The sequence below is a fragment of the Salmo trutta genome, chromosome 22 (assembly GCF_901001165.1).
Source record: "Salmo trutta chromosome 22, fSalTru1.1, whole genome shotgun sequence".
Taxonomy (NCBI): Eukaryota; Metazoa; Chordata; class Actinopteri; order Salmoniformes; family Salmonidae; genus Salmo; species Salmo trutta.
Window position 1 is genome coordinate 28,296,610 of NC_042978.1, and position 26,189 is coordinate 28,322,798.

Here is a 26,189-nt window from a genome sequence, read left to right on the forward strand (position 1 = left end):
CTCACACACTCAGGCAGGGTAAACAGGGCAACTGCCACACCAGCCAGAGAAAAGAGCCATTTCATCCAGCCATGCAGTTTCCAATGTAATTACCCTTCTCTGTGTCCACACTGTAGCCAGAGCCCAAACATCATGGTGAGATGAAATCAACAGACAGAGGGAGAGGAGCACACAGAAACTCATTTAACTTAATACCTCAATAAAACTGGGGCTCACATTACGAGTCCGTTTTGATTGCAAACATCAACTCTCACGTCACGAGTCAAGCTGCAAGGCTTGATTGTGAGATCTGATTTCCAGACCTGGGTTAAAAAAAACATGTGCATTTTAGTATCTGGTATTTAAAATACTTTTTGTTGTGCATTTGCGTATTTTCAAATACACATACCAAAACACTGACTCAAATACACCCCCATGCATTTAACCCAGGTAATTGAAAATAGTATTTGAAAAGACTGTCAAAACACTTTCCAAGTGTATTTTCAAATAAATAAAAATATGCAACTACTTCTTATTTCAATTATAGCTACTTACTTTGCAAATGCAGTACCAGTCAAAAGTTTGGACACACCTACTCATTCCAGGGTTTTTCTTTATTTTAAAAATATTCTACACTATTTTTTTTTAATTTCACCTTTATTTAACCAGGTAGGCAAGTTGAGAACAAGTTCTCATTTACAATTGCGACCTGGCCAAGATAAAGCAAAGCAGTTCGACAACATACAAAAACTATGAAATAACATATATCTAATCATGTAGTAAACAAAAAAGTGTTAAATTAAAATATATTTTATATTTGAGATTCTTCAATGTAGCCACCCTTTGCCTTGATGACAGCTTTGCATACTCTTGGCATTCTCTCAACCAGCTTCATGAGGTAGTAACATGGAATGCATTTTAATTAACAGGTGAGCCTTATTAAAAGTTAATTTGTGGAATTGCTTTCCTTCTTTAATGCATTTGAGCCAATCAGTTGTGTTGTGACAAGGTAGGGGAGGTAAACAGATATCCCTATGGCAAGAACAGCTCAAATAAGCAAAGAGAAAAGACAGTCCATCATTACTTTAAGACATGAAAGTCAGTCAATGCGGAACATTTCAAGAACTTTGAAAGTTTCTTTAAGTGCAGTCGCAAAAACCATCAAGCGCTATGATGAAACTGTCTCTCATGAGGACCGCCACAGGAAAGGAAGACCCAGAGTTACCTCTGCTGTAGAGGATAAGTTCATTAGAGTTACCAGCCTCAGAAATTGCAGCCCAAATAAATGCTTCACAGAGTCCAAGTAACAGACACATCTCAACATCAACTGTTCAGAGGAGACTGCGTGAATCAGGCCTTCATGGTCGAATCGCTGCAAAGAAACCCCCTACTAAAGGACACCAATAAGAAGAAGAGACTTGCTTGGGCCAAGAAACACGAGCAATGGACATTCGACAGGTGGAAACCTGTCTTTGGTCTGATGAGTCCAAATTTTTGGTTCCAACCTCCGTGTCTTAGTGAGATGCAGAGTAGGTGAACGGATGATCTCCGCATGTGTAGTTCCCACCGTGAAGCATGGAGGAGGAGGTGTGATGGTGCTTTGCTGGTGACACTGTCTGTGATTTATGTAGAATTCAAGGCACACTTAACCAGCACGGCTACCACAGCATTCTGCAGCGATACACCATCCCATCTGGTTTGCGCTGAGTAGGACTATCATTTGTTATTCAACAGGACAATGACCCAACAAACCTCCAAGCTGTGTAAGGGCTATTTGACCAAGAAGGAGAGTGGTGGAATGCTGCATCAGATGACCTGGCCTCTACAATCAACACCACCTCAACCCAATTGAGATGGTTTGGGATGAGTTGGACCGCAGAATAAAGGAAAAGCAGCCAACAATGCTCAGCATATGTGGGAACTCCTTCAAGACTGTTGGAAAAGCATTCAAGGTGACGCTGGTTGAGAGAATGCCAAGAGCGCGCAAAGCCGTCATCAAGGCAAAGGGTGGGTACTTTGAAGAATCTCAAATATAAAATATATTTTGATTTGTTTAACACTTTTTTGGTTACTACATGATTCCATGTGTGTTATTTCATAGTTTTGATGTCTTCACTATTATTCTACAATGTAGAACATAGTAAAAATAAAGAAAAATCCTGGAATGGGTAGGTGTCTCCAAACTTTGACTGGTACTGTATGTGAAAGTCATTGAGATATTTGAAATGGTATTTCAACCCAGGTCTGCTGATTTCCCAAGAATGTGTTTTGAATGGGGTTCCAAACATACACAAACAAAAACAATACTCACTTGAGATCAGATGGTTATCACTGGGTCTACCTGGTATCTATTTTTACCTGAGGACACATTTTCCACTTTCTTCTATAAACGCCTGCTGACTACTATGATACTGAAGCTGAAAGGCAGAGTGGACTTGTGAGAACAAATGAGGTCAGAAGGGTACAGAACAAACAAGGAGTAATATGGCTTGATGTGGACTAACATGGTACAAAGGATACTGGTACCAAATAAGCCGAAGCATCTTCCTCCCAGGAGCTCAGCTAAGAAACAAGATTTACAAGGTTGTTTTCAAATTCCACATTGGCATGGGACGCTGGCAGACGCAGGCCAGTTTTGTTTTTCCGTGATTGACTTTAATAAGTTCCTAAATACTGTGCTGTCCTGCTGCTGGCTTTACAGCTTCAGGAATATAAAGAGACTATGAAAACTGAGGTAAGGAGGAGGAGGAAATGGCTTTGGAATAGAGTAGTATTTGTTAGACTCTAGAACATGGCGCCTTACCGCTCTCAGTCTCCACTCAGAGAGAGCCTCTAAACTGTCTGCAGACCACTGCTATCGGTCAGAGGAGTGATGAGACACACTTCTGCTGTTTACTCTTTCTCTTGTCCTCTCAGTCTCTCTCTGTCCCCTTCTCCGGTAACCTCGGACCCTGCCATGGTCTGACAGACGTGCACATCCGCCCCAGTCCATCCTGGTAAACTGCTTCCTTTTCTCCCGTTCGCCCCAACAACTCTAAACACTGACTGGAAAGCAGGCTATTCCCCCCAGAAGTTTACACAGGATCTGCATGTTTTTTTTCCTACAAACACAACTGGATGTGTTTATAAACCACAGTAGAGAGAGTCACAGTGCGTTTTTCTCTCTCTGACAGACAGTTTATCCCAACAAAGTTGTGGTCACCTTGCCTCACCAGTGTCACCCCCCCCCAGTCAGGGGTCCCAATGGGGCAGGGTGGGGTGGCGGAGTGTGTGTGTGTCCAGGGTGTGTGTAGTATACCTGCAGGAGGAGCCTCTCAAAAGCAAGGCAGGAGTCCCAGCGGGGCAGTGTGGGGTGACGGAGGGTCTGGGCAGTGGCCAGGCCCAGCTGTATTACCGCACAGTGACTCTCTAGAGCCCCCCAGTTGCTCTTAAACAGCTGCACGTAGGAACACAGCTGCTCCGGGGTCACACGGCCTGACAGAGGGAGAGACAAAACCGACATGAGGAAATAATATTCATTTCTTATTAATCTATTCAATGTAATTTAATTAACCAGTCGATCATACAACCGATAACATAGTATTGTATGGTTCAGTGCATACACACTAGCATACTCATTCTAGTCTGCCTGGGGTGGAAGCCTGTTAAAGTCAGGGTAAAGTCAGCTCAGGCATACAGAGAGTGTGTGAGTGATACCATAGCAGACCATAATATTATCTCAGAGAGCCAGACTCCACAGGCAGAGGAGAGAGAAGAGAAGCTTGGAGGAGACGGCTGTGAGAACCTTAGCCATAATCATGTATTGGGCATACTGTATTTTCTGTGAAAGTGTGTATCTGTATCTTCAAGTGTTAATGTCAAAGTATGAGGGTCTATGTTTTATATGAGTCATAGTGTGTGATAGAATGTGTGAAGTAGTATTTGCCCCCTTTGCAGCAAGACAATGATCCAAAACACACATTCAAGTCTACATGAAAATGGCTAAAAAGCAACAAATGTGAAGTTTTGGAATGTTTTAGTAAATGTCCAGACCTAATCCCAATTGACATGTTGTGGCAGGACTTGAAACAAGCAGTTTGTGCTTGAAAACCAACAAATGTCACTGAATTAATGCAGTTTTGCATGGAGGAGTGAGCCAAAATTCCTCCACAGCGATGTGAGAGACTGATCAACAACTACAGGAAGTGTTTGGTTGCAGTCATTGCAGCTAAAGGTGGCACAACCAGTTATTAGGTGTAAGGGTGCAATTACTTTTTCACACAGGGGCATTGGGTGTTGCATAACTTAGTTTATGAAATAAATAAGTGTACCTTTTTTGCGTTATTTGTAAACTCAGGTTCACTTTATCTAATATCAGATTTTAATGAAGATCTGATAACATTCAGTATCAAAAACGTTAAATTAGAGAAAATCAGAACGGGGGTAAATACTTTTTCATGGCACTGTATATACTGTGTGTGAGTGAGTGTGTGTGTGAGTGTGTGTGTGAGTGTGTGTGTGAGTGAGTGTGTGAGTGTGTGAGTGAGAGCGTGAGCGTGAGCGAGAGCGTGAGCGAGAGCGTGAGCGTGAGCGAGAGCGTGAGCGAGAGCGTGAGCGAGAGCGTGAGCGAGAGCGTGAGTGAACTATTGATAAGAGTCCCTGTGAGGCTGTCTAAGACTGACTAATACGTGTGAATCAGAGGTTGTCTCTGATTATTTGTCTCTGATTATTTGCAGAGCTGGCAGAGTGAAGCTGGGTTCCTCAGACTGTTTAAGACCCTCCCTCCTCTAAGGATGATTCACTGAGACACATGAAGAAGTGGGGGAGGTGGGGGTGAGGAGGGCAGCCTGGAGGTAGAGGCAAGGGAGAAGGAGAGGGAGACGGAGCGACCCCAGGACTGGGGGCGAGAGGAGAGGGGTACATATTATCTCCCCATAAACCCCACTTCTTCATGTTGATGTTCAGAAGCAGGAACAGATGTGGGACCATTTCCTGTTGGATTACACAGCCAATGTTTTCTTTAGCGGGGCCAAAACACATGAATAGAGGAGAAACAGAGAGGCGGAATGAAAAATGGGGCACAACGTTCCAGAATACAGAATATAAAGTATGGAGTCATGTCAAGTACAGACATAACGACTTCAATTTAACAACTTTGTTATTAACGCTGGATTATAAAACGTGTTGAGTTTTCATCAAGAACGGTTAGACTGGCAGGGTTAACCTAACAACAAAGGACTCCTTTTCACAGAAAGCAATGCCTAATGCTGAGTAACGTTCACAGTGTGCAAGACTGCTGAAACTCAGCCTGTTGGGTAATGTGGTCTTCTCACCGTCCTAAACCAACCTGTATGTGCTCTCTGTGTGGCACCAACAGGCAGAACGGAAGATACGTGTTCAAAAGCAAATCAGGAAACCTTTCCAACATTAAAACATAATTGAGGAATGGACCCGGGTCCAGGAATATCCAGACAGTGAAAAGCACTATTGTGAACAGCCCTGGCCGTGGCAGTAAAAAAGCCTGGCAGTATACACAAGCATCCCCGAGCCTGATGTGCCAACAATAACTCAGCCCAGGAGTGGGAAGGAGAACCACAGCCAGGGCCAAACATAATTTAGCCCAAGAATAGGCTTGAGAGAGGGAGATACTGGGGGACAACTATAATCTAGCCCAGAGGTAAGGGTAAAGTGTGAGAACAAACTAAGGAAAGAAAGAGAAAATGATAGAGAGAAGAATGAAAGGCCCACAATGAGTCTGAGGATCAACTAACATTCAACCCCTCAACGATGCCAAGGGCCAACCATTATTAACCCTAAAACTGAACCAGGGGGATGACTTGCATTTTGGGTTGGATAGTATGTGGGTGACTCAGGGACTAAGAAGTACTGGCTGTTTGAGCATGAAGCTGAACAGTGGTCATTCTCACTCACAGTCCTGGCTCGTACGTCATGGTACTGCATGGACCAGAGGAGGGAGCACGGGATTTTATTCATGCAGGGTAGGGGAAAGACCTGGGGTGTTTATTTATGGACACATCACTGGGCCTACTCCCAAACTGTACAGTAGAGAACACACAACACGCTCAGCCACATCGCTGCACCTGTGTGTGTGTGTATAAATGACTGAAGCAGCAAAAGAGAAAGGGACAGACTGTGTAGCTGCATACAGCATGTGTCATGTTCATAAAGGGACAGACTGTGTAGCTGCATACAGCATGTGTCATGTTCATAAAGGGACAGACTGTGTAGCTGCATACAGCATGTGTCATGTTCATAAAGGGACAGACTGTGTAGCTGCATACGGCATGTGTCATGTTCATAAAGGGACAGACTGTGTAGCTGCATACGACATGTGTCATGTTCATAAAGGGACAGACTGTGTAGCTGCATACGGCATGTGTCATGTTCATAAAGGGACAGACTGTGTAGCTGCATACAGCATGTGTCATGTTCATAAAGGGACAGACTGTGTAGCTGCATACAGCATGTGTCATGTTCATAAAGGGACAGACTGTGTAGCTGCATACAGCATGTGTCATGTTCATAAAGGGACAGACTGTGTAGCTGCATACAGCATGTGTCATGTTCATAAAGGGACAGACTGTGTAGCTGCATACGGCATGTGTCATGTTCATAAAGGGACAGACTGTGTAGCTGCATACAGCATGTGTCATGTTCATAAAGGGACAGACTGTGTCGCTGCATACAGCATGTGTCATGTTCATAAAGGGACAGACTGTGTAGCTGCATACAGCATGTGTCATGTTCATAAAGGGACAGACTGTGTAGCTGCATACAGCATGTGTCATGTTCATAAAGGGACAGACTGTGTCGCTGCATACAGCATGTGTCATGTTCATAAAGGGACAGACTGTGTAGCTGCATACAGCATGTGTCATGTTCATAAAGGGACAGACTGTGTAGCTGCATACAGCATGTGTCATGTTCATAAAGGGACAGACTGTGTCGCTGCATACAGCATGTGTCATGTTCATAAAGGGACAGACTGTGTAGCTGCATACAGCATGTGTCATGTTCATAAAGGGACAGACTGTGTAGCTGCATACAGCATGTGTCATGTTCATAAAGGGACAGACTGTGTAGCTGCATACAGCATGTGTCATGTTCATAAAGGGACAGACTGTGTCGCTGCATACAGCATGTGTCATGTTCATAAAGGGACAGACTGTGTCGCTGCATACAGCATGTGTCATGTTCATAAAGGGACAGACTGTGTAGCTGCATACAGCATGTGTCATGTTCATAAAGGGACAGACTGTGTAGCTGCATACAGCATGTGTCATGTTCATAAAGGGACATACTGTGTAGCTGCATACAGCATGTGTCATGTTCAGAAAGGGACAGACTGTGTAGCTGCATACAGCATGTGTCATGTTCATAAAGGGACAGACTGTGTCGCTGCATACAGCATGTGTCATGTTCATAAAGGGACAGACTGTGTAGCTGCATACAGCATGTGTCATGTTCATAAAGGGACAGACTGTGTAGCTGCATACAGCATGTGTCATGTTCATAAAGGGACAGACTGTGTAGCTGCATACAGCATGTGTCATGTTCATAAAGGGACAGACTGTGTAGCTGCATACAGCATGTGTCATGTTCATAAAGGGACAGACTGTGTAGCTGCATACAGCATGTGTCATGTTCATAAAGGGACAGACTGTGTAGCTGCATACAGCATGTGTCATGTTCATAAAGGGACAGACTGTGTCGCTGCATACAGCATGTGTCATGTTCATAAAGGGACAGACTGTGTCGCTGCATACAGCATGTGTCATGTTCATAAAGGGACAGACTGTGTAGCTGCATACAGCATGTGTCATGTTCATAAAGGGACAGACTGTGTAGCTGCATACAGCATGTGTCATGTTCATAAAGGGACAGACTGTGTAGCTGCATACAGCATGTGTCATGTTCATAAAGGGACAGACTGTGTAGCTGCATACAGCATGTGTCATGTTCATAAAGGGACAGACTGTGTCGCTGCATACAGCATGTGTCATGTTCATAAAGGGACAGACTGTGTAGCTGCATACAGCATGTGTCATGTTCATAAAGGGACAGACTGTGTAGCTGCATACAGCATGTGTCATGTTCATAAAGGGACAGACTGTGTAGCTGCATACGACATGTGTCATGTTCATAAAGGGACAGACTGTGTAGCCTGGATCTTCTTCTCCTCTATATAATGTGAGTGTGTTTGATTCCTCTGCATGGTTGTGATCTTGTTGGCTGGGAGAGCAGGAAATAACTGTTGCTGGATGCATTGGTTTGGGGGGGTGTGTGTGTGTGTGTGTGTGTGTGTGTGTGTGTGTGTGTGTGTGTGTGTGTGTGTGTGTGTACAATCAAGTATCTGCCATAGTCCCCAATTTCTGCAAAGTGAAAAATCCCACAATAGACTGTCAGAATTAGGCCATATGCTACAGAGCCAGTACAGATCCTGTCAACACTGTTCTCTTCCACTGCAATATAAACACACTCACACACAAAATATAAAGCACACACAATCAAAGGCACACACAAACACAGATCTCCACACACACACACACACACACACACACACACACAGTCAAACACAAATACACAAACATACATCAACACACATATAATACTCACATACTGAAACCAAAGCTGTCCAAACATCCAAAAACAACATTGAACGCCCTCAGACTGACACACACACACACACACACACACACACACACAGTTGTGAGAATGTGTCTCGTCTCTGAACACGCTCAGCAACAGAGAGATGAATTGTCTCTTTCTCTCTGGACAGTGTGATCCTCCTGTGAGGTGAAATGAAGCCAACTTGGATCCAGAGACTATATGTGCTTGTGATATATACATACAGTACATGTCATACAACGTGCAGGAACCTACGCAGTATGTAAACAATGCTACAGTGGAAGTAGATGCTGTGAACAGTACTAGGTGTGTGTGAGCGTTAGTCTATAGCGTGTGTATGAATACTACTTACGCATGTGTAGTCAGTGTGAAATCTGTCTAACTTACAGCTCTGTTTCCTCCCTTGTCATGTGACCCCACAGGCATTATAGCAGAATGTGGTGTCCCACAGTGCTGATGGGAATAGTGTGGGGGTGGGACAGGCGCTGTGAGGGGTAGGAGGGGATGTCTGGTCCTCTGCCAGCGGGGCATAAAGGTCCAGTGTGTCAAGGCTTTGGCACTGCCCTCTAGCCTGGACACAGTAAAGTCAACAGGCTGTCAGTCAGAGAGGAGCAACAGCTTACAGCCATACCAACACTTCCCTCACTCTCTCTCAAATCCCTCTTTACATCCATATCCTTCACATTTTTTTTCTCTCTCTCTCTCTCTCTCTCTCTCTCTCTCTCTCTCTCTCTCTCTCTCTCTCTCTCTCTCTCTCTCTCTCTCTCTCTCTCTCTCTCTCTCTCTCTCTCTCTCTCTCTCTCTCTCTCTCTCTCTCTCTCTCTCTCTCTCTCTCTCTCTCTTCTCTCTCTCTCTCTCTCTCTCTCTCTCTCTCTCTCTCTCTCTCTCTCTCTCTCTCTCTCTCTCTCTCTCTCTCTCTCTCTCTCTCTCTCTCTCTCTCTCTCTCTCTCTCCCTCTCCGATCTCTCTCTCGATCTCCCTCCCTCCCCCCCTCGATCTCCCTCCCTCCCCCCTCTCGATCTCCCTTTCCCCCTCCCGATCTCTCTCCCTGCCTCCCTCTCGATCTCGCTCTCGATCCCCTCTCGATCTCTCTCTCCCTCACCCCCTCTCGATCTCCCTCCCTCCCCCCTCTCGATCTCCCTTTCCCCCTCCGATCTCTCTCCCTGTCTCCCTCTCGATCTCGCTCCCCTTCCCCCTCTCGATCTCTCTCTCGATCTCTCTCCCCCCCCCCCCTCTCGATCTCCCTCCCTCCCCCCTATCGAGCTCCTTTCCCTCTCCTTTCCCCTCTACACCCTCTCCCCCCTCTAACTAGCTCTCCGTCGCCTCCCTCCCTCTCTACTGCCCTCTCTACCACCCTCTCTCCCTCTCTCTCCCTCTCCACCACCCTCCCTCTCCCTCTCTACCACCCCCTCTCTCCCTCTCTACTACCCTCTCCCTCCCTCTCTACTACCCTCTCCCTCCCTCTCTACTACCCTCTCCCTCCCTCTCTCTCTCTCTACTGCCCTCTCTCTTTACTGCCCTCTCTCGCTCTCTTTACTGCCATCACTTTCTCTGAGGTGCATTTGTCAAAATAAACCCAGAAGAGAGCGAGCCACCCAGGATTAGAAAGAACGATGGTGCTGCTCTCAGACAGAGACTATTTCGGCAGCATGTGTGTGTAGCGTGTATGAGACCCTCCCCCCGGCACATATTCCAACCTGCTTATTAAGCGAGCCAGGTTACCTCTGTGATTACAGGAGCAGTGGGACCACAGAGCCCCTCCCAGCTCACCTCCCCTCGATTACTATTGCACAGACCTGCCACATGCTAACACACGTCAGCCAATGTGTGTGTGTGTGTGTGTGTGTGTGTACACAAGACACGCTACATATGATGCATGGCATGCATACACCGATGTGAGTCAAATAGGAGTTGAAGTGTACAAAATGTGTGTGATGTGTACGTCTGCCTGTCTGCTAGTATTTTTACCCTCTGCTTAAGGCCCTTTTGCTTCATTAACAAACAACAAAAGTTATTGAGAGCTGTGTGTGTGTGTGTGTGTGTGTGTGTGTGTGTGTGTGTGAGAGAGAGAGAGAGTCAGAGAGCCAACATGTGGTTCACATTTCCTCTGTGGCCACATGGGCAAACACAGACAGAGGCAGCTCTCTATAGGTGGCACTGTGGCTCTTTGTAAAACAGCAGGACCTCTCTCTCCCTCACTCCCTCCCGCATCCTCTTTCCATCTCTCTCCTATGCCTTCCTAATTCTGAGAGGTTGACTATATATCATAGTAATGTAATGATGTGTTTACTGATTGCAGTAACTTACCCATCTTATTATTCAGCCCTAGAACAGACAGGGTCTGTGTATTCTGTGGCATTGGGATTTGGGAGAGAGGGAGTCAGAGAGTGCCTGTTCATTTGGAGTGTCAACACTGAGTGTAGTCAGTGTATATCTGTGTGTTCTGGCCTTCCTTACCCAGACCCATCTTGATTGGCAGGTTCTCCTTGCTGGCGGCCTCAACCAGCTGTCTGCGGACCTCCATCACAGCCTCTTTCTGCTTACTGGCCAGCATGGTCTCCCATAGCAACCTGGCTGTGGACGACCTGAGAGGTAGAGGGCAAAAACACATCAGTAAGATCACCTAGCTGCTACTGGAAAAGCACTCAACATGTACAGTTGAAGTGGGAAGTTTACATACACCTTAGCCAAATACATTTAAACTCACTTTCACAATTCCTGAAATTTAATCCTAGTAAAAATGTCCTGTCTTAGGTCAGTTAGTATCACCACTTTATTTTAAAGAATGTGAAATGTCTGAATAAAAGTAGAGAGAATGATTTCTTTCAGCTTTTATTTCTTTCATCACATTCCCAGTGGGTCAGAAGTTTACATTAGACTCAATTAGTATATGGTAGCATTGCCTTTAAATTGTTTAACTTTGGTTAAATGTATCAGGTAGCCTTCCACAAGCTTCTCACAATAAGTTGGGTGAATTTTGGCCCATTCCTCCTGACAGAGCTGGTGTAACTGAGTCAGGTTTGTAGGCCTCCTTGCCCGCACACACTTTCAGTTCGTCCCACAAATTTTCTACAGGATTGAGGTCAGGGCTTTGTGATGGCCACTCCAATACCTTGACTTTGTTGTCCTTAAGCCATTTTGCCACAACTTTGGAAGTATGCTTGGGGTCATTGTCCATTTGGAAGACCCATTTGCAGCCAAGCTTTAATTTCCTCACTGATGTCTTGAGATGTTGTACACCAGTCCCTCCTGCAGCAAAGCAACCCCACAATATGATACTGCCACCCCCGTGCTTCACGGTTGGGATGGTGTTCTTTGGCTTGCAAGCCTCCCCCTTTTTCCTCCAAACATAATGATGGTCATTATGGCCAAACAGTTCTATTTGTTTCATCAGACCAGAGGACATTTCTCCAAAAAGTACGATCTTTGTCCCCATGTGCAGTTGCAAAACGTAGTCTGGCTTTTTTTATGGTGGTTTTGGAGCAGTGACTTCTTCCTTGCTGAGCGGCCTTTCAGGTTATGTTGATATAGGACTCGTTTTACTGTGGATATAGATACTTTTGTACCCGTTTCCTCCAGCATCTTCACAAGGTCTTTTGCTGTTGTTTTTGGATTGATTTGCACTTTTCGCACCAAAGCACGTTCATCTCTAGGAGACAGAATGCGTCTCCTTCCTGAGCGGTATGACGGCTGCGTGGTCCCATGGTGTTTATACTTGCGAACTATTGTTTGTACAGATGAACGTGGTACCTTCAGACCTTCAAGAAATTGCTCCCAAGGATGAACCAGACTTGTGGAGGTCTGGCTGATTTCATTTGATTTTCCCATGATGTCAAACAAAGAGGCACTGAGTTTGAAAGTTTGCCTTGAAATACATCCACAGGTACCCCTCCAATTGACTCAAATGATGTCAATTAGCCTATCAAAAGCTTCAAAAGCCATGACATCATTTTCTGGAATTTTCCAAGCTGTTTAAAGGAACAGTCAACTTAGTGTTTGTAAACTTCTGACCCACTGGAATTGTGATACAATGAATTATAAGTGAAATAATCTGTCTGTAAACAGTTGTTGGAAAAATGACTTGTGTCATGCACAAAGTAGATGTCCTAACTGACTTGCCAAAACTATAGTTTGTTAACAAGAAATTTGTGGAGTGGTTGAAAAACGAGTTTTAATGACTCCAACCTAAGTGTATGTAAACTTCTGACTTCAACTGTATGTTCCCACTCAGGGGTTAACACACATACAGATATGTAGATGTGTGTGTCTTCTTCATATCCTGTACATCAGTTAGAGAACAGACAAATCAGGGAAAGCGCTCTCTCACACATCACACACAGTACAGTACACACAGTACAGTACACACAGTAGAGCACACACAGTGGAGCACACACACAGTACAGCACACACCACCAATCACGTGATTGAGTGCTCGTCCTGTAGGTTGGGGATGCTGGGTAATAGGGAGCGTTCACTCCCTGTGGGACCCCTCACAGGAAAAAAACAATTAGCAGGAGGAACATCAGTAACTTTCCCAACATGGCCAGAACCTCCCAAAACCACAACCTGGACCAAGGAACCATATCTGGCTCCACTGTAACCATCCCTCACTTTCCAACAGGTCAAGAAGTACACTGATCACACATCTCAGATGGAAGAATAGGATACGAGGGGAGCCATGTGTATAACTTAGGACTAATCTGTCATGAGCAGTAAAACAAGCGTCAAGCATTAACCCAGAGAATCAAAGGGTGTTGCGAACGCATTTCATCATCATTACCCTCACTGAGGCTGACACTGTTTTATAAAAGGGGCTCTGCAACTTCATTTTTCAGCTCTCCATTTCTCTCTGTTCAGATATCTCACCCCTCTTAAAGACTTGTCATGTCAATGGTTCTACAAAAGGCCATCAAACGCCATGGGAAGAGCATCTATACTGTTCTGTTCGATTTTTCCCCAGTGTATCTGTGACCTTCAGTCTGACGTGTGCATACACTACCGTTCAAAAGTTTGGGGTCACCTAGAAATGTCCTTGTTTTTGAAAGAAAAGCAAATGTTTTGTCCATTAAAATAACATAAAATTCATCAGAAATACAGTGTAGACATTGTAATGATGTAAATGACTATTGTAGCTGGAAACAGCTGATTTTTAAAGGAATATCTACATAGGCGTACAGAGGCCTATTATCAGCAACCATCACTCCTGTGTTCCAATGGCACGTTGTGTTAGATAATCCAAGTTTATCATTTTAAAAAGGCTAATTGATCATTAGAAAACCCTTTTGCAATTATGTTACCACAGCCTAAAACTGTTGTCCTGATAAAAGAAGCAATAAAACTGGCCTTCTTTAGACTAGTTTAGTATCTGGAGCATCCTCATTTGTGGGTTCGATTACAGGCTCAAAATGTCCAGAAACAAATAACTTGCTTCTGAAACTCAGTCTATTCTTGTTCTGAAAAATGAAGGATATTTCATGCGAGAAATTGCCAAGAAACTGAAGTTCTCGTACAACGCTGTGTACTACTCCCTTCACAGAACAGCGCAAACTGGCTCTAACCAGAATAGAAAGAGGAGTGGGAGGCCCCAGTGCACAACTGAGCAAGAGGACAAGTACATTGGAGTGACTAGTTTGAGAAACAGACGCCTAACAAGTCCTCAACTGGCAGCTTCATTAAATAGTACCCGCAAAACACCAGTCTCAACGTCAACAGTGAAGAGGTGACTCCGGGACGCTGGCCTTCTAGGCAGAGTTGCAAAGAAAAGCCATATCTCAGACTGGCCAATAAAAATAAAATATTAAGATGGGCAAAAGAACAGACACTGGACAGAGGAACTCTGCCTTGAAGGCCAGCATCCCGGAGTCGCCTCTTCACTGTTGGCTTTAGATGGCTTTAGAATGTTTTTGTACACCTACTGGAGAGCTCTTCGTCTACACCCATTTAGCACCGTTCACACCCTTTTAAGCTTTAGCCCCACTCATCTCTTTCATTTAAGGATTTGCATGTGAGACCGAGGAGTATGGTAGATCCGATTGTTCTGTTCTAACAACAGCAGTCAAGCACCCAAGCTAACTGGCCAATGTTGGCTAGTTGCTAGCTACTTCCAGACACATGAGAGAACAGCTCACTCTGACCATTTTACTCGCCCTAGCAGAGCTGGTTAGGCTGTTTTATGTTATCCAGATCGTTGGTGAATGCAACTGTGCTGCTGCTAACAATTGAATTACGCTTTTTGCCAACGTTTACTGACACCAGCCATATTCAATGGGTGTTGAGAGTTCATAAATGATTCAGTTATTCTGGGCTCTGGCACATGCAGATGAGAGTGCTCTGAAGTCGGAGTAGATAGCCAGAGCGAATTTACCAGCTACGTCTATCAACAGTTGTAGCAGTGACATCATGAACATTCTATTGAAATGGTTACTTGCATAGTGGAGTCTTTTGTTAAGAGATGTAGCTAGCTAAACAATGAACCATAATCCCAACTCATGACGTTACTACCCTACATGAATCTACAGGTAGCTAACCAACAAGGTTCAATGTTAGCTAGCAAACATTAGGCTATAACTAGCCAAACAAATGGCTCTGAGATATGAATAATAACATTACTACACAGATCATACACGTAACGTTAGCTAGCGAGCCAGCTAACGTTAGCTAGCTAGCTAACAGTACACTAACTTGAAATGAAAACGACTTTCTAACAAAATTAGAAATGTGTAATATCTTACCCGTATACATAAATGAACGCTTCTCCCTCTGTCACGGATGCCATGGTTGCCCTTAGTTTGAAGATGCAATCCAGAGACAGGTTTTTCCTCAATCTCCTTAGCTATCATACTCTAATTCCACCTACACATACTGACCAGCTCAAATAGACAGAAGCGTGCTACATGGCAGACCAATCCAAACTAATCTCTCGACATGTCCAGCCTATTCATTATCTCAGCCAATCATGGCTCGCGGGAAGGTTTCTCACTTTTTCTGTGACTAAACCAACTAGGCTCGAAACTTAACAATTTTATTCGTATTTACTGAGGGCATACAAGTTTGTTATTAAAGGCAAATGAAAGTACACATGTTCCAGAAGGCATTTCTGACAAAATACGCATTTTGATTTAAAAAAAGTTTACATTCAAATGGCTCTCCTGTGAAGTAGTGAAACGACTCACATACACTGACCAGGTGAATCCAGGTAAAGCTATGATCCCTTATTGATGTCACTTGTTAAATCCCCTTCAAATCAGTGTAGATGAAGGGGAGGAGACAGGTTAAAGAAGGATTTTTAAGCCTTGAGATATTTGAGACATGGATTGTGTATGTGTGCCATTCAGAGGGGGAATGGGAAGACAAAATATTTAAGTGCCTTTGAACAAGGTATGGTAGTAGGTGCCCGGCACACCAGATTGTGTCAAGAACTGCAACGCTGCTGTGTTTTTAATGCTCTACAGTTTCCCGTGTTTATCAAAAATGGACCACCACCCAAAGGACATCCAGCTAACTTAACAAATGTGGGAAGCATTGGAGTCAACATAGGCCATCATCCCTGTGGAACGCTTGACACCTTGTAGAGTTCCTGCCCCGACAAATTGGGGGGGGGGGGGGGTGCAATTAAATATTAGGAAGGTGTTCCTAATGTTTGGTATACTCAGTGTAGCTAAATGCACTAAAGAGGAACAATTGGTACATATTGAAGATACGCATGCACCTGCTCATCCGCCAAATCTTTTCACGTGTTAGTTTTCAAAGGATAAATTTAAGAACAAACAACTTCATAGTTAAGAACACTATAACAATATGGAAGAAAATGAAACGGATTCTTCAAGAACCAATATCACTCCCTAAAAACAAAAACCTATGGAACAATCATTGGATAGCTTTTCAGAATGCACAGATAAATTGGTCCACAATGAAAACTAAAAGGCATAGAAACCGTAAATGACTTGGTAACAAGAAATACATTTATTTCCATGACAGAATTAAAAAGCAATTTTTGGCTGACCAATGTAGATATGTTACTTTTAAATTGCTTGTAGAGTTGAAGTGGGAAGTTTACATACAATTTAGCCAAATACAATTAAACTCACTTTCACAATTACTGAAATTTAATCCTAGCAAACATTCCCTGTTTTAGGTCAGTTAGTATCACCACTTTATTTTAAGAATGTGAAATGTCTGAATAAAAGTAGAGAGAATGATTTCTTTCAGCTTTTATTTCTTTCATCACATTCCCAGTGGGTCAGAAGTTTACATTAGACTCAATTAGTATTTGGTAGCATTGCCTTTAAATTGTTTAACTTGGGTCAAACGTTTCTGGTAGCCTTCCACAAGCTTCTCACAATAAGTTGGGTGAATTTTGGCCCATTCCTCCTGACAGAGCTGGTGTAACCGAGTCAGGTTTGTAGGCCTCCTTGCTCGCACACGCTTTTTCAGTTCTGCCCACACATTTTCTATAGGATTGAGGGCAGGGCTTTGTGATGGCCACTCCAATACCTTGACTTTGTTGTCCTTAAGCCATTTTGCCACAACTTTGGAAGTATGCTTGGAGTCATTGTCCATTTGGAAGACCCATTTGCGACCAAGCTTTAACTTCCTGACTGATGTCTTGAGATGTTGCTTCAATATATCCACATCATTTTCCATCCGCAGCAAAGCACCCCCACAACATGATGCTGCCACCCCATGCTTCACGGTCGGGATGGTGTTCTTCGGCTTGCAAGCCTCCCTTCTTCCTTGCTGAGCGGCCTTTCAGGTTACGTTGATATAGGACTCATTTTACTGTGGATATAGATACTTTTGTACCTGTTTCCTCCAGCATCTTCACAAGGTCCTTTGTTGTTGTTCTGGGATTGATTTTCACTTTTCGCACCAAAGTACGTTCATCTCCTGGAGACAAAACGCGTCTCCTTCCTGAGCAGTATGACGGCTTCGTGGTCCCATGGTGTTAATACTTGCGTACTCTTGTTTGTACAGATGAACGTGGTACCTTCAGACCTTCAGGAAATTGCTCCCAAGGACGAACCAGACTTGTGGAGGTCTACACATTTTTTTCTGTGGTCTTGGCTGATTTCTTTTGATTTTCCCATGATGACAATCAAAGAGGCACTGAGTTTGAAGGTAGGCCTTGAAATACATCCACAGGTACACCTCCAATTGACTCAAATGACGTCAATTAGCCTGTCAGAAGCTTCTAAAGCCATGACATCATTTTCTGGAATTTTCCAAGCTGTTTAAAGGCACAGTCAACTAGTGCATGTTAACTTCTGACCCACTTGAATTGTGATAAAGTGAATTATAAGTGAAATAATCTGTCTGTAAACAATTGTTGGAAAAATGACTTGTGTCATGCACAAAGTAGATGTCCTAACCAACTTGCCAAAACTATAGTTTGTTAACAAGATATTTGTGGAGTGGTTGAAAAACGAGTTTTAATGACTCCAACCTAAGTGTATGTAGACTTCTGACTTCTCACAAAACATTTTTTTATTATTTAAAAATATATATATTTTACACATCAGAGCAACCTTGAGGGAATCTTATTTGAGTCAGAAAAGGATGTTCATATGATAGGGAAAATATACAAAACCTGCCAGAGAACATATCCAAAGGACAATCTCTTACAAAAATAAATCTTAACTATTGGAACCAAGACTTTAAAAAAAACTGATGTTGGCAGAAGATGGAGGGAATGTTGGAGCATAACTAACAAAATTATAGTTAACAAAAATGTACACTTAAACCAGTATAAACTGAACGTATAGAATTGATTATACAAGAGACAAAATTCACTAATTCTACAGCACCACGGCAGTCTTAAGTGGGGCGGCAGGTAACCTAGTGGTTAAGAGCGTTGGGCCAGTAACCGAAAGGTTGCTGGATCGAATCCCTGAGCTGACAAGGTAAAAATCTGTTGTTCTGCCCCTGAACAAGGCAGTTAACCCACTGTTCCTAGGCTGTCATTGAAAATAAGAATTTGTTCTTAACTGACTTGCCTAGTTAAATAAAGGTTATATTTAAAAAAAGTAAAAAAAAGAAATTTAAAGTGTAAAACTAACAAAGACTCAATAAGCCATGCTTTCTGGAAATGTTATAAAGTCCAAAAGTTATGGGTGGAGCTAGAAAGCTGGCTGCCAGAAGTATTAAAATGTAAACGTTTTTTTAATCTGTCTGTCTGCATATTTCAAGACATGGGTGTAGGGAGATTCCCAACGGGCTGGACGATTTTATTCTCACCACTCATATTGAAAAAACGTATTCTAAAAACTTGGAAATCAATCAATCCACTATCATTAACTAAATGGAAAAATCAAATGATTTATTATTGAAATAGTATAGGTGACCCGAGAAAAACAAATTGGTACAATTTAAGGCCAAGTGGCAAACAATAATGCAGGCACTAGAGATGGGGTTGTGAGTATGCAGGTCTGGAGAGAGGAGATGTAGTCGTTTGTGTCTGCAAGTTGTTGTTGGTATATGTATGTTTGTATCTGGTGTGAAAAAAAACAAGAAAATATATATTAAAAGAAGATATATTTAAAGAATGGTTAGACAACTCCTTTCTCTCTGATAGAAAGATGAAGGACAGAGGAAAGACGGAGGAAGGGGTTTGCTGACATGGATCTCAAATGTTAAAAATCAGGTTCTTATTTGTCTCTTTTTTTCCTTTTCCTCTAGCTCTGGTTCTCTCTCTGTGTGTCTAACTGCTGCCATGTGTTTAATATCAGATGTAATCTGTTCCAGACCCTGGGCCTTGGCTGGACGGCGAGAGAGGGGCTCAAATTGGGCTACCCGCCATCTTCACACTGAAAACGAGACTCGAAGACAAGAGCGACTCACTGCTCCTCCACAAACAGAACAGCTATAACGGAATATTAGAAGTTACACTGCCAGACAAAAATGTGGTTTACTTCACTGTCACTATGATGATGAATGTGGTTGGGAAGAATTTAAAACGTTCAACAAACGCAACAAACTCCCTGAAAAGCATGACAGAGACATAGGAGTAATTTACAGAAAACCAGTTGCTAAGATTTTTCCTCAGGAAGACGGGCATCATTGGCTTAGCTGTGTGCTGGGCTTGGGTAGAGAGGGGCTGTTATGCTTAAGCGGGTCATAAAAACAGACACGGTTATCACTGTTTAAATACCTGGGCTATGACTTGGCCATATGCATGTATACATGTGTGTGAGTATGGGTCCTAATGTGCACTGTTTGTGTAAGTGTGTGCGCATGTGTGTGAGAGAGATAAGCAACAAAGAGATGGAGAGGGAGCGAGAGAGAGAGATTGATAGATAGCGAGGCAGGGAGGGAGAGAGAGGGGGAAAAAACCCTACTAGAATCTGAAGTCAAATGTCTACTGTTTGCTGATGATCTGGTGCTTCTATCACCAACCAAGGAGGGCCTACAGCAGCACCTAGATCTTCTGCACAGATTCTGCCAGACCTGGCTCCTGACAGTAAATCTCAGTAAGACAAAAATAATGGTGTTCCAAAAAAGGTCCAGTCGCCAGGACCACAAATACAAATTCCATCTAGACACCGTTGCCTTAGAGCACACAAAAAAACTGTACATACCTTGGCCTAAACATCAGCGGCACAGGTAACTTCCTCAAAGCTGTGAACGATCTGAGAGACAAGGCAAGAAGGGCATTCTATGCCATCAAAATTAACATAAAAGTCAACATACCAATTAAAAGTCAACCAATACCAATACCGATCTGGCTAAAAAATACTTGAATCAGTTATAGAACCCATTGTCCTTTATGGTTGTGAGGTCAGGGGTCCGCTCACCAACCAAGAATTCACAAAAATTCTACATGCAGAATTCTGCAAAAATATCCTCAGTGTACAACGTAAAACAGTGAATATAGGATGCAAAGCAGAATTAGGCCGATACCTGCTAATGCTCAAAATCCAGAAAAGAGCCGTTAAATTCTACAACCACCTAAAAGGAAGCAATTCCCAAACCTTCCATAACAAAGCCATCACCTACAGAGAGATGAACCTGGAGAAGAGCCCCCTAAGTAAGCTGGTCCTGGGGCTCTGTTCACAAAGACCCCACAGAGCCCCAGGACAGCAACACAATTAGACCCAACCAAATCATGAGAAAACAAAAAGATAATTACTTGACACATTGGAAAGCATTTCCCTCAGATTACACAGTTGCAAAGATTTCAAAAACAAATCCAATTTTGAAAAACTCCCATATCTATTGGGTGAAATACCAGTGTCCAATCACAGCAGCAAGATTTGTGACCTGTTGCCACAAAAAAAGGGCAACCAGTGAAGAACAAACACCATTGTAAATACAACCCATATTTATTTATTTATTATCCCTTTTGTAGTTTAAATATTTGCACATTGTTACAACACTGTATATAGATATGACATTTGAAACATCTTTATTCTTTTGTAACTTTTGTGTAATGTTTATTATCTATTTCATTTGCTTTGGCAATGTAAACATATGTTTCCAATGCCAATAAACGGAATTGAATTGGGAGGGGGGGGAGAAAGAGAGATAGGGGGGAGGGAGAGCCCATGAGCTTGCATATCTTTGTGGGTTCCAGGAAGAAGAGAGGTCTCATAAAGGACTGAGGAGGTATGGTTCAAATGTGTCCCCTGCCCCCTCTCTCTGCTGGTGTTTTCCCCTGTGGCTGGGTCAGATGGGGCGGAGTGAGGTTTGCACTGGAAAGGTGTGAGTCAAGGCCCCATAACCAGCCAGGGTCTTGTTGAGTAACTGCTCTACTATAGAGGGTCTTGTTGAGTAACTGCTCTACTATAGAGGGTCTTGTTGAGTAACTGCTCTACTATAGAGGGTCTTGTTGAGTAACTGCTCTACTATAGAGGGTCTTGTTGAGTAACTGCTCTACTATAGAGGGTCTTGTTGAGTAACTGCTCTACTATAGAGGGTCTTGTTGAGTAACTGCTCTACTATAGAGGGTCTTGAGGCCAAGGGGTGCATGTGCCTGACCTCCTGCATGTGTGTGTATGCTAGAGGAGGCTACTCTAAACCTGAAGGGGGTATTCTTATCCCTTCTGTAGACTGTGTACCCGTGCTGACCTAACCGGTCAGTCTGGCTGCTTAAACAATGCCTGTGTGTGCGAGCTAAATTCCATCAGATGTGTAATGACTAACACCATTAAGTTGTGCATCAAATGCCCAGGCATGAGTTACCATGTCCACACACAAACCTGCACGCAACACACACACACACACACACACACACACACACACACCTCCCGCTAGTTAATAGGTCTGAGGGTGGGTTGTTCCTGGAAGCTTGTGATGCGGCAGTAAAGAATGAGTCTGATTCGAACTCAGGATTCCTTCAACCCAGCAGCTACAGTAAGACCATTTGAGTCCAAGTCTAGTAGTCATGCAGGCAGACACTTAGGCTGCGGTTAGTCAGACAAGCAGCTCAATTCTGATATTTTTTACACCAATTGGTCTTTTGACCATTCACATCAGATCTTTTCACATCAGATCTTTTCACATCAGATCTTTTCAGAGCTGATCTTTTTCAGAGCTGATCTGATCCTATGTGCCTGCATTTGTAAAGTGGGTTAGAAATGATTAATATTTCAAACATTTTACACAGCCTGTTTGTAAATGTTTGTAGAGTAACTTGCTGCTGTAATTCAGTCTCAATCAAATGGAATGGACCCAAAAAACAGATTCTGGCTCCACACATTCCAGAAATCTAGCAAGAAAAGCATTGGCTAGAAGGTATAGCTCCTTAGCAGGACAGGAACTCCTTTTAAAAGTATTTAGTGAGTGGAGGATAAATGATCCACTTGACCAGGCTACTCAAAAGAGTCAAGCAACAGGTCTGCATCACCAGTTAGCCAAGTACATGAAATACAATCAAGACAAGTCTCATACAGAAGCAGCACTGATGCAAAAGTTATCAGGGCAGGATTGGTTAGCCTAAATATTGACAGAGTATGATATTCGATGCTGTACTAGATACAGTTGTACTGCCTTAGACTTCAACAGCACAACTCAACCTCTGTCAATCACAACGCCAGAGGATGCAGTTAGCAGGCAAGAGATCAGCAACAAGCTAATAAATGAATTTGCTTGCTAAAAGCCAGTTGCAGGCTTTGGTCATTCCACAGTGAGAGAAGTGTGTTAAAATGGAGAGCATTTCCTATCAACATCCCAGAACACCACAGGACATACACAGTCTCTGGTCTGTTCTGTCTGTGTCCCCTGGCAGGAGAGACTCACAGAACAGGATTCATGAGCACAACCAGAGAAGAGAGAGCAACAGGGAGAGAGACAGAGAGAGAAAGGGTGAAGCAGAAGAGAAGATGGCCATATTAAAGGAGGGATGAAGAGATAAGGAAAATGGGAGCAAGATGGAAATGAGAGGAATAGAGGAATACAGTACATCTGCTGCACTCTCTTCCATTCTATTCCTCCCATTCTCTCTCTCTCTCTTCCATTCTATTCCTCCCATTCTCTCTCTCTCTCTTCCATTCTATTCCTCCCATTCTCTCTCTCTCTCTTCCATTCTATTCCTCCCATTCTCTCTCCCTCTCTTCCATTCTATTCCTCCCATTCTCTCTCTCTCTCTTCCATTCTATTCCTCCCATTCTCTCTCTCTCTCTCTTCCATTCTATTCCTCCCATTCTCTCTCTCTCTCTTCCATTCTATTCCTCCCATTCTCTCTCTCTCTCTTCCATTCTATTCCTCCCATTCTCTCTCTCTCTCTTCCATTCTATTCCTCCCATTCTCTCTCTCTCTTCCATTCTATTCCTCCCATTCTCTCTCTCTCTTCCATTCTATTCCTCCCATTCTCTCTCTCTCTCTTCCATTCCTCCCATTTTCTCTCTTCCATTCTATTCCTCCCATTTTCTCTCTTCCATTCTATTCCTCCCATTTTCTCTCTCTCTTCCATTCCATTCCTCCCATTTTCTCTCTCCTTCATTCTATTCCTCCCATTTTCTCTCTCTCTTCCATTCTATTCCTCCCATTTTCTCTCTCTCTTCCATTCTATTCCTCCCATTTTCTCTCTCTCTTCCATTCTATTCCTCCCATTTTCTCTCTCTCTTCCATTCTATTCCTCCCATTTTCTCTCTCTTCCATTCTATTCCTCCCATTTCTCTCTCTCCTCCATTCTATTCCTCCCATTTTCTCTCTTCCATTCCATTCCTCCCATTTTCTCTCTCTCTTCCATTCCATTCCTCCCATTTTCTCTCTCTCTTCCATTCCATTCCTCCCATTTTCTCTCTCCTTCATTCTATTTCTCCCATTTTCTCTCTTCCATTCTATTCCTCCCATTTTCTCTCTCTCTTCCATTCTATTCCTCCCATTTTCTCTCTCCTTCATTCTATTCCTCCCATTTTCTCTCTCTCTTCCATTCCATTCCTCCCATTTTCTCTCTCCTTCATTCTATTTCTCCCATTTTCTCTCTTCCATTCTATTCCTCCCATTTTCTCTCTCTCTTCCATTCCATTCCTCCCATTTTCTCTCTCCTTCATTCTATTCCTCCCATTTTCTCTCTCTCTTCCATTCCTCCCATTTTCTCTCTCCTTCATTCTATTCCTCCCATTTTCTCTCTCTCTTCCATTCCATTCCTCCCATTTTCTCTCTCCTTCATTCCATTCCTCCCATTTTCTCTCTCTTCCATTCCTCCCATTTTCTCTCTCTTCCATTCTATTTCTCCCATTTTCTCTCTCAATTCAATGAAATTCAATTTAGTAGACATGTAAGTTCAATTACTTACATTGTCAAAGTATCCATATAACAAACAATGGTGGGACCAACAGCAATAAACCATCAATAATAGTAGTAGTGGACATGGGATTACCATTAACAGCAACAACAATATTAAAGATAATAAGAATACAATCAATAACAGCAGACCAGTCTCAACTTGACTAAGAAGCCACATGGCATGGTCCAAAACAAAACGAGAAATATTATTGACATTACATTGCAGTTTTAACTGGCTGTCCCTCAGGTTGTGGCAGGAGGACACATGCCAAAACTGCACATTTTGGCTTTTCACCCAATAAATATTTTATGTTTTTCTTCAAATTGTATAACTTCAAATCTTTGTACTGAATGATAATTTTGGGAAAGAAAGATTCTCTCAGTACCATGTACTGTCTGTTTAGAGCCAAATAGCATTGCAGTTTTCTTGTGGTGTCTTTCCATTAGGGAATATATTTTTCTCTTTGCTGTGTGATGATTTGGTTGGGCCTGAGGCTCTATGGAGCTGCTTTGGGTTAGTGAACTGAGCCTCAGAACCAGCTGACTGAGGGGACTCTTCTCTTCTTTCATCTCTTGACATTGTAGGGCTGTGTGATTAAAAGTTTAGGGGTCACTTGTTTTTAGATGGTTGTCAAACTTGATGGCTCTTTTATCTATTCTAATAAGGAGGGGGTATTGGCCCAATTCTGCTCTACATGAGTTATTTTGAGTTTTTCTTTGCACTTACAATACAGTCTTGCAAAACTCTGCATGCAGTATTTCGTTTGGATGTTTTTCCCATTTGGTAAATCATTATTAGAGAGAGGACCCCATACTTCGCTGCTATATAGAGCAATTTGTTCTTATTGGAATTTAGATTTTAATGTTCCTTTTCAATGGCATAGAATGCTCTTCTTGTTTTGTCTCTCAGCTCGTTCACAGCCATGTGAAAGCTACCTGTGTTGCTGATATTTAGTCCAAGATACAGTACATGTCATTGTGTGTTCTAACAGAACTGTGTCCAAAAATAATTTATATTTGTGATCCTGATTTCCAGACCTCTTTTGGAATATCATTAGGTCTGACAGAACCTGTGATTAACGGTCAGAGTCCAGGTCCGACAGAACCTGTGATTAACGGTCAGAGCCCAGGTCCGACAGAACCTGTGGTTAACGGTCATAGCCCAGGTCCGACAGAACCTGTGGTTAACGGTCAGAGCCCAGGTCCGACAGAACCTGTGGTTAACGGTCAGAGCCCAGGTCTGACAGAACCTGTGGTTAACGGTCAGAGCCCAGGTCTGACAGAACCTGTGATTAACGGTCAGAGCCCAGGTCTGACAGAACCTGTGCAGATGATCTAGGTGCTGCTGTAACTCCTCCTTAGTGGGAGACAGCAGCACCAGGTCATCTGCGTACAGCAGACACTTCAGTGTTGTGTAGGATGAGACCAGGTGCTGCAGATTCTTCTAATGTTTTTGCCAATTCATTAATGTAGATGTTAAATAGTGTTGGACTTATTGGGCAGCCCTGTTTCACTCCAAGTCCCTGAGAGAAGTAGTCTGTTTGCTTGCTGACAATTTTAAGCAGACATTTGTTTTAGTGTACATTGATGTAATAACAGCATACTATTTCCCTCCAATACCACTTTCTATTAGTTTATTAAAAAAATACCTTTGTGCCAAATTGAATTAAACGGTTTCTTGAAGGTCACAAAACATGAGTAGATTTTGCCTTTGTTTTGGTTTACTTGGAGTGTGGAGGGTATACATTTTTATACATTGGTGTGATCAATCCTTGGTTCCAAATATCAGGAAACATACCTGCAGTGAGGATAATGTTGAATAGTTTGAGTATAGCCAATTTGAATTGGTCTGTTTACATT

The 26,189-nt window shown here is 43.1% G+C and overlaps 1 protein-coding gene across 1 annotated transcript in view; it reads right to left on the minus strand.

The window, feature by feature from the left end:
• Positions 1-26,189, minus strand: part of LOC115158523 (sec1 family domain-containing protein 2) — a 176,895-nt gene that overhangs the window by 132,831 nt on the left and 17,875 nt on the right. The window contains exons 3-4 of the mRNA XM_029707585.1: positions 11,064-11,191; positions 3,278-3,453 (exon numbers count right to left, since the gene is read on the minus strand). Of these exons, the coding sequence (XP_029563445.1) occupies positions 3,278-3,453; positions 11,064-11,191 (304 nt within the window). The remainder of the gene's footprint in view (positions 1-3,277; positions 3,454-11,063; positions 11,192-26,189) is intronic.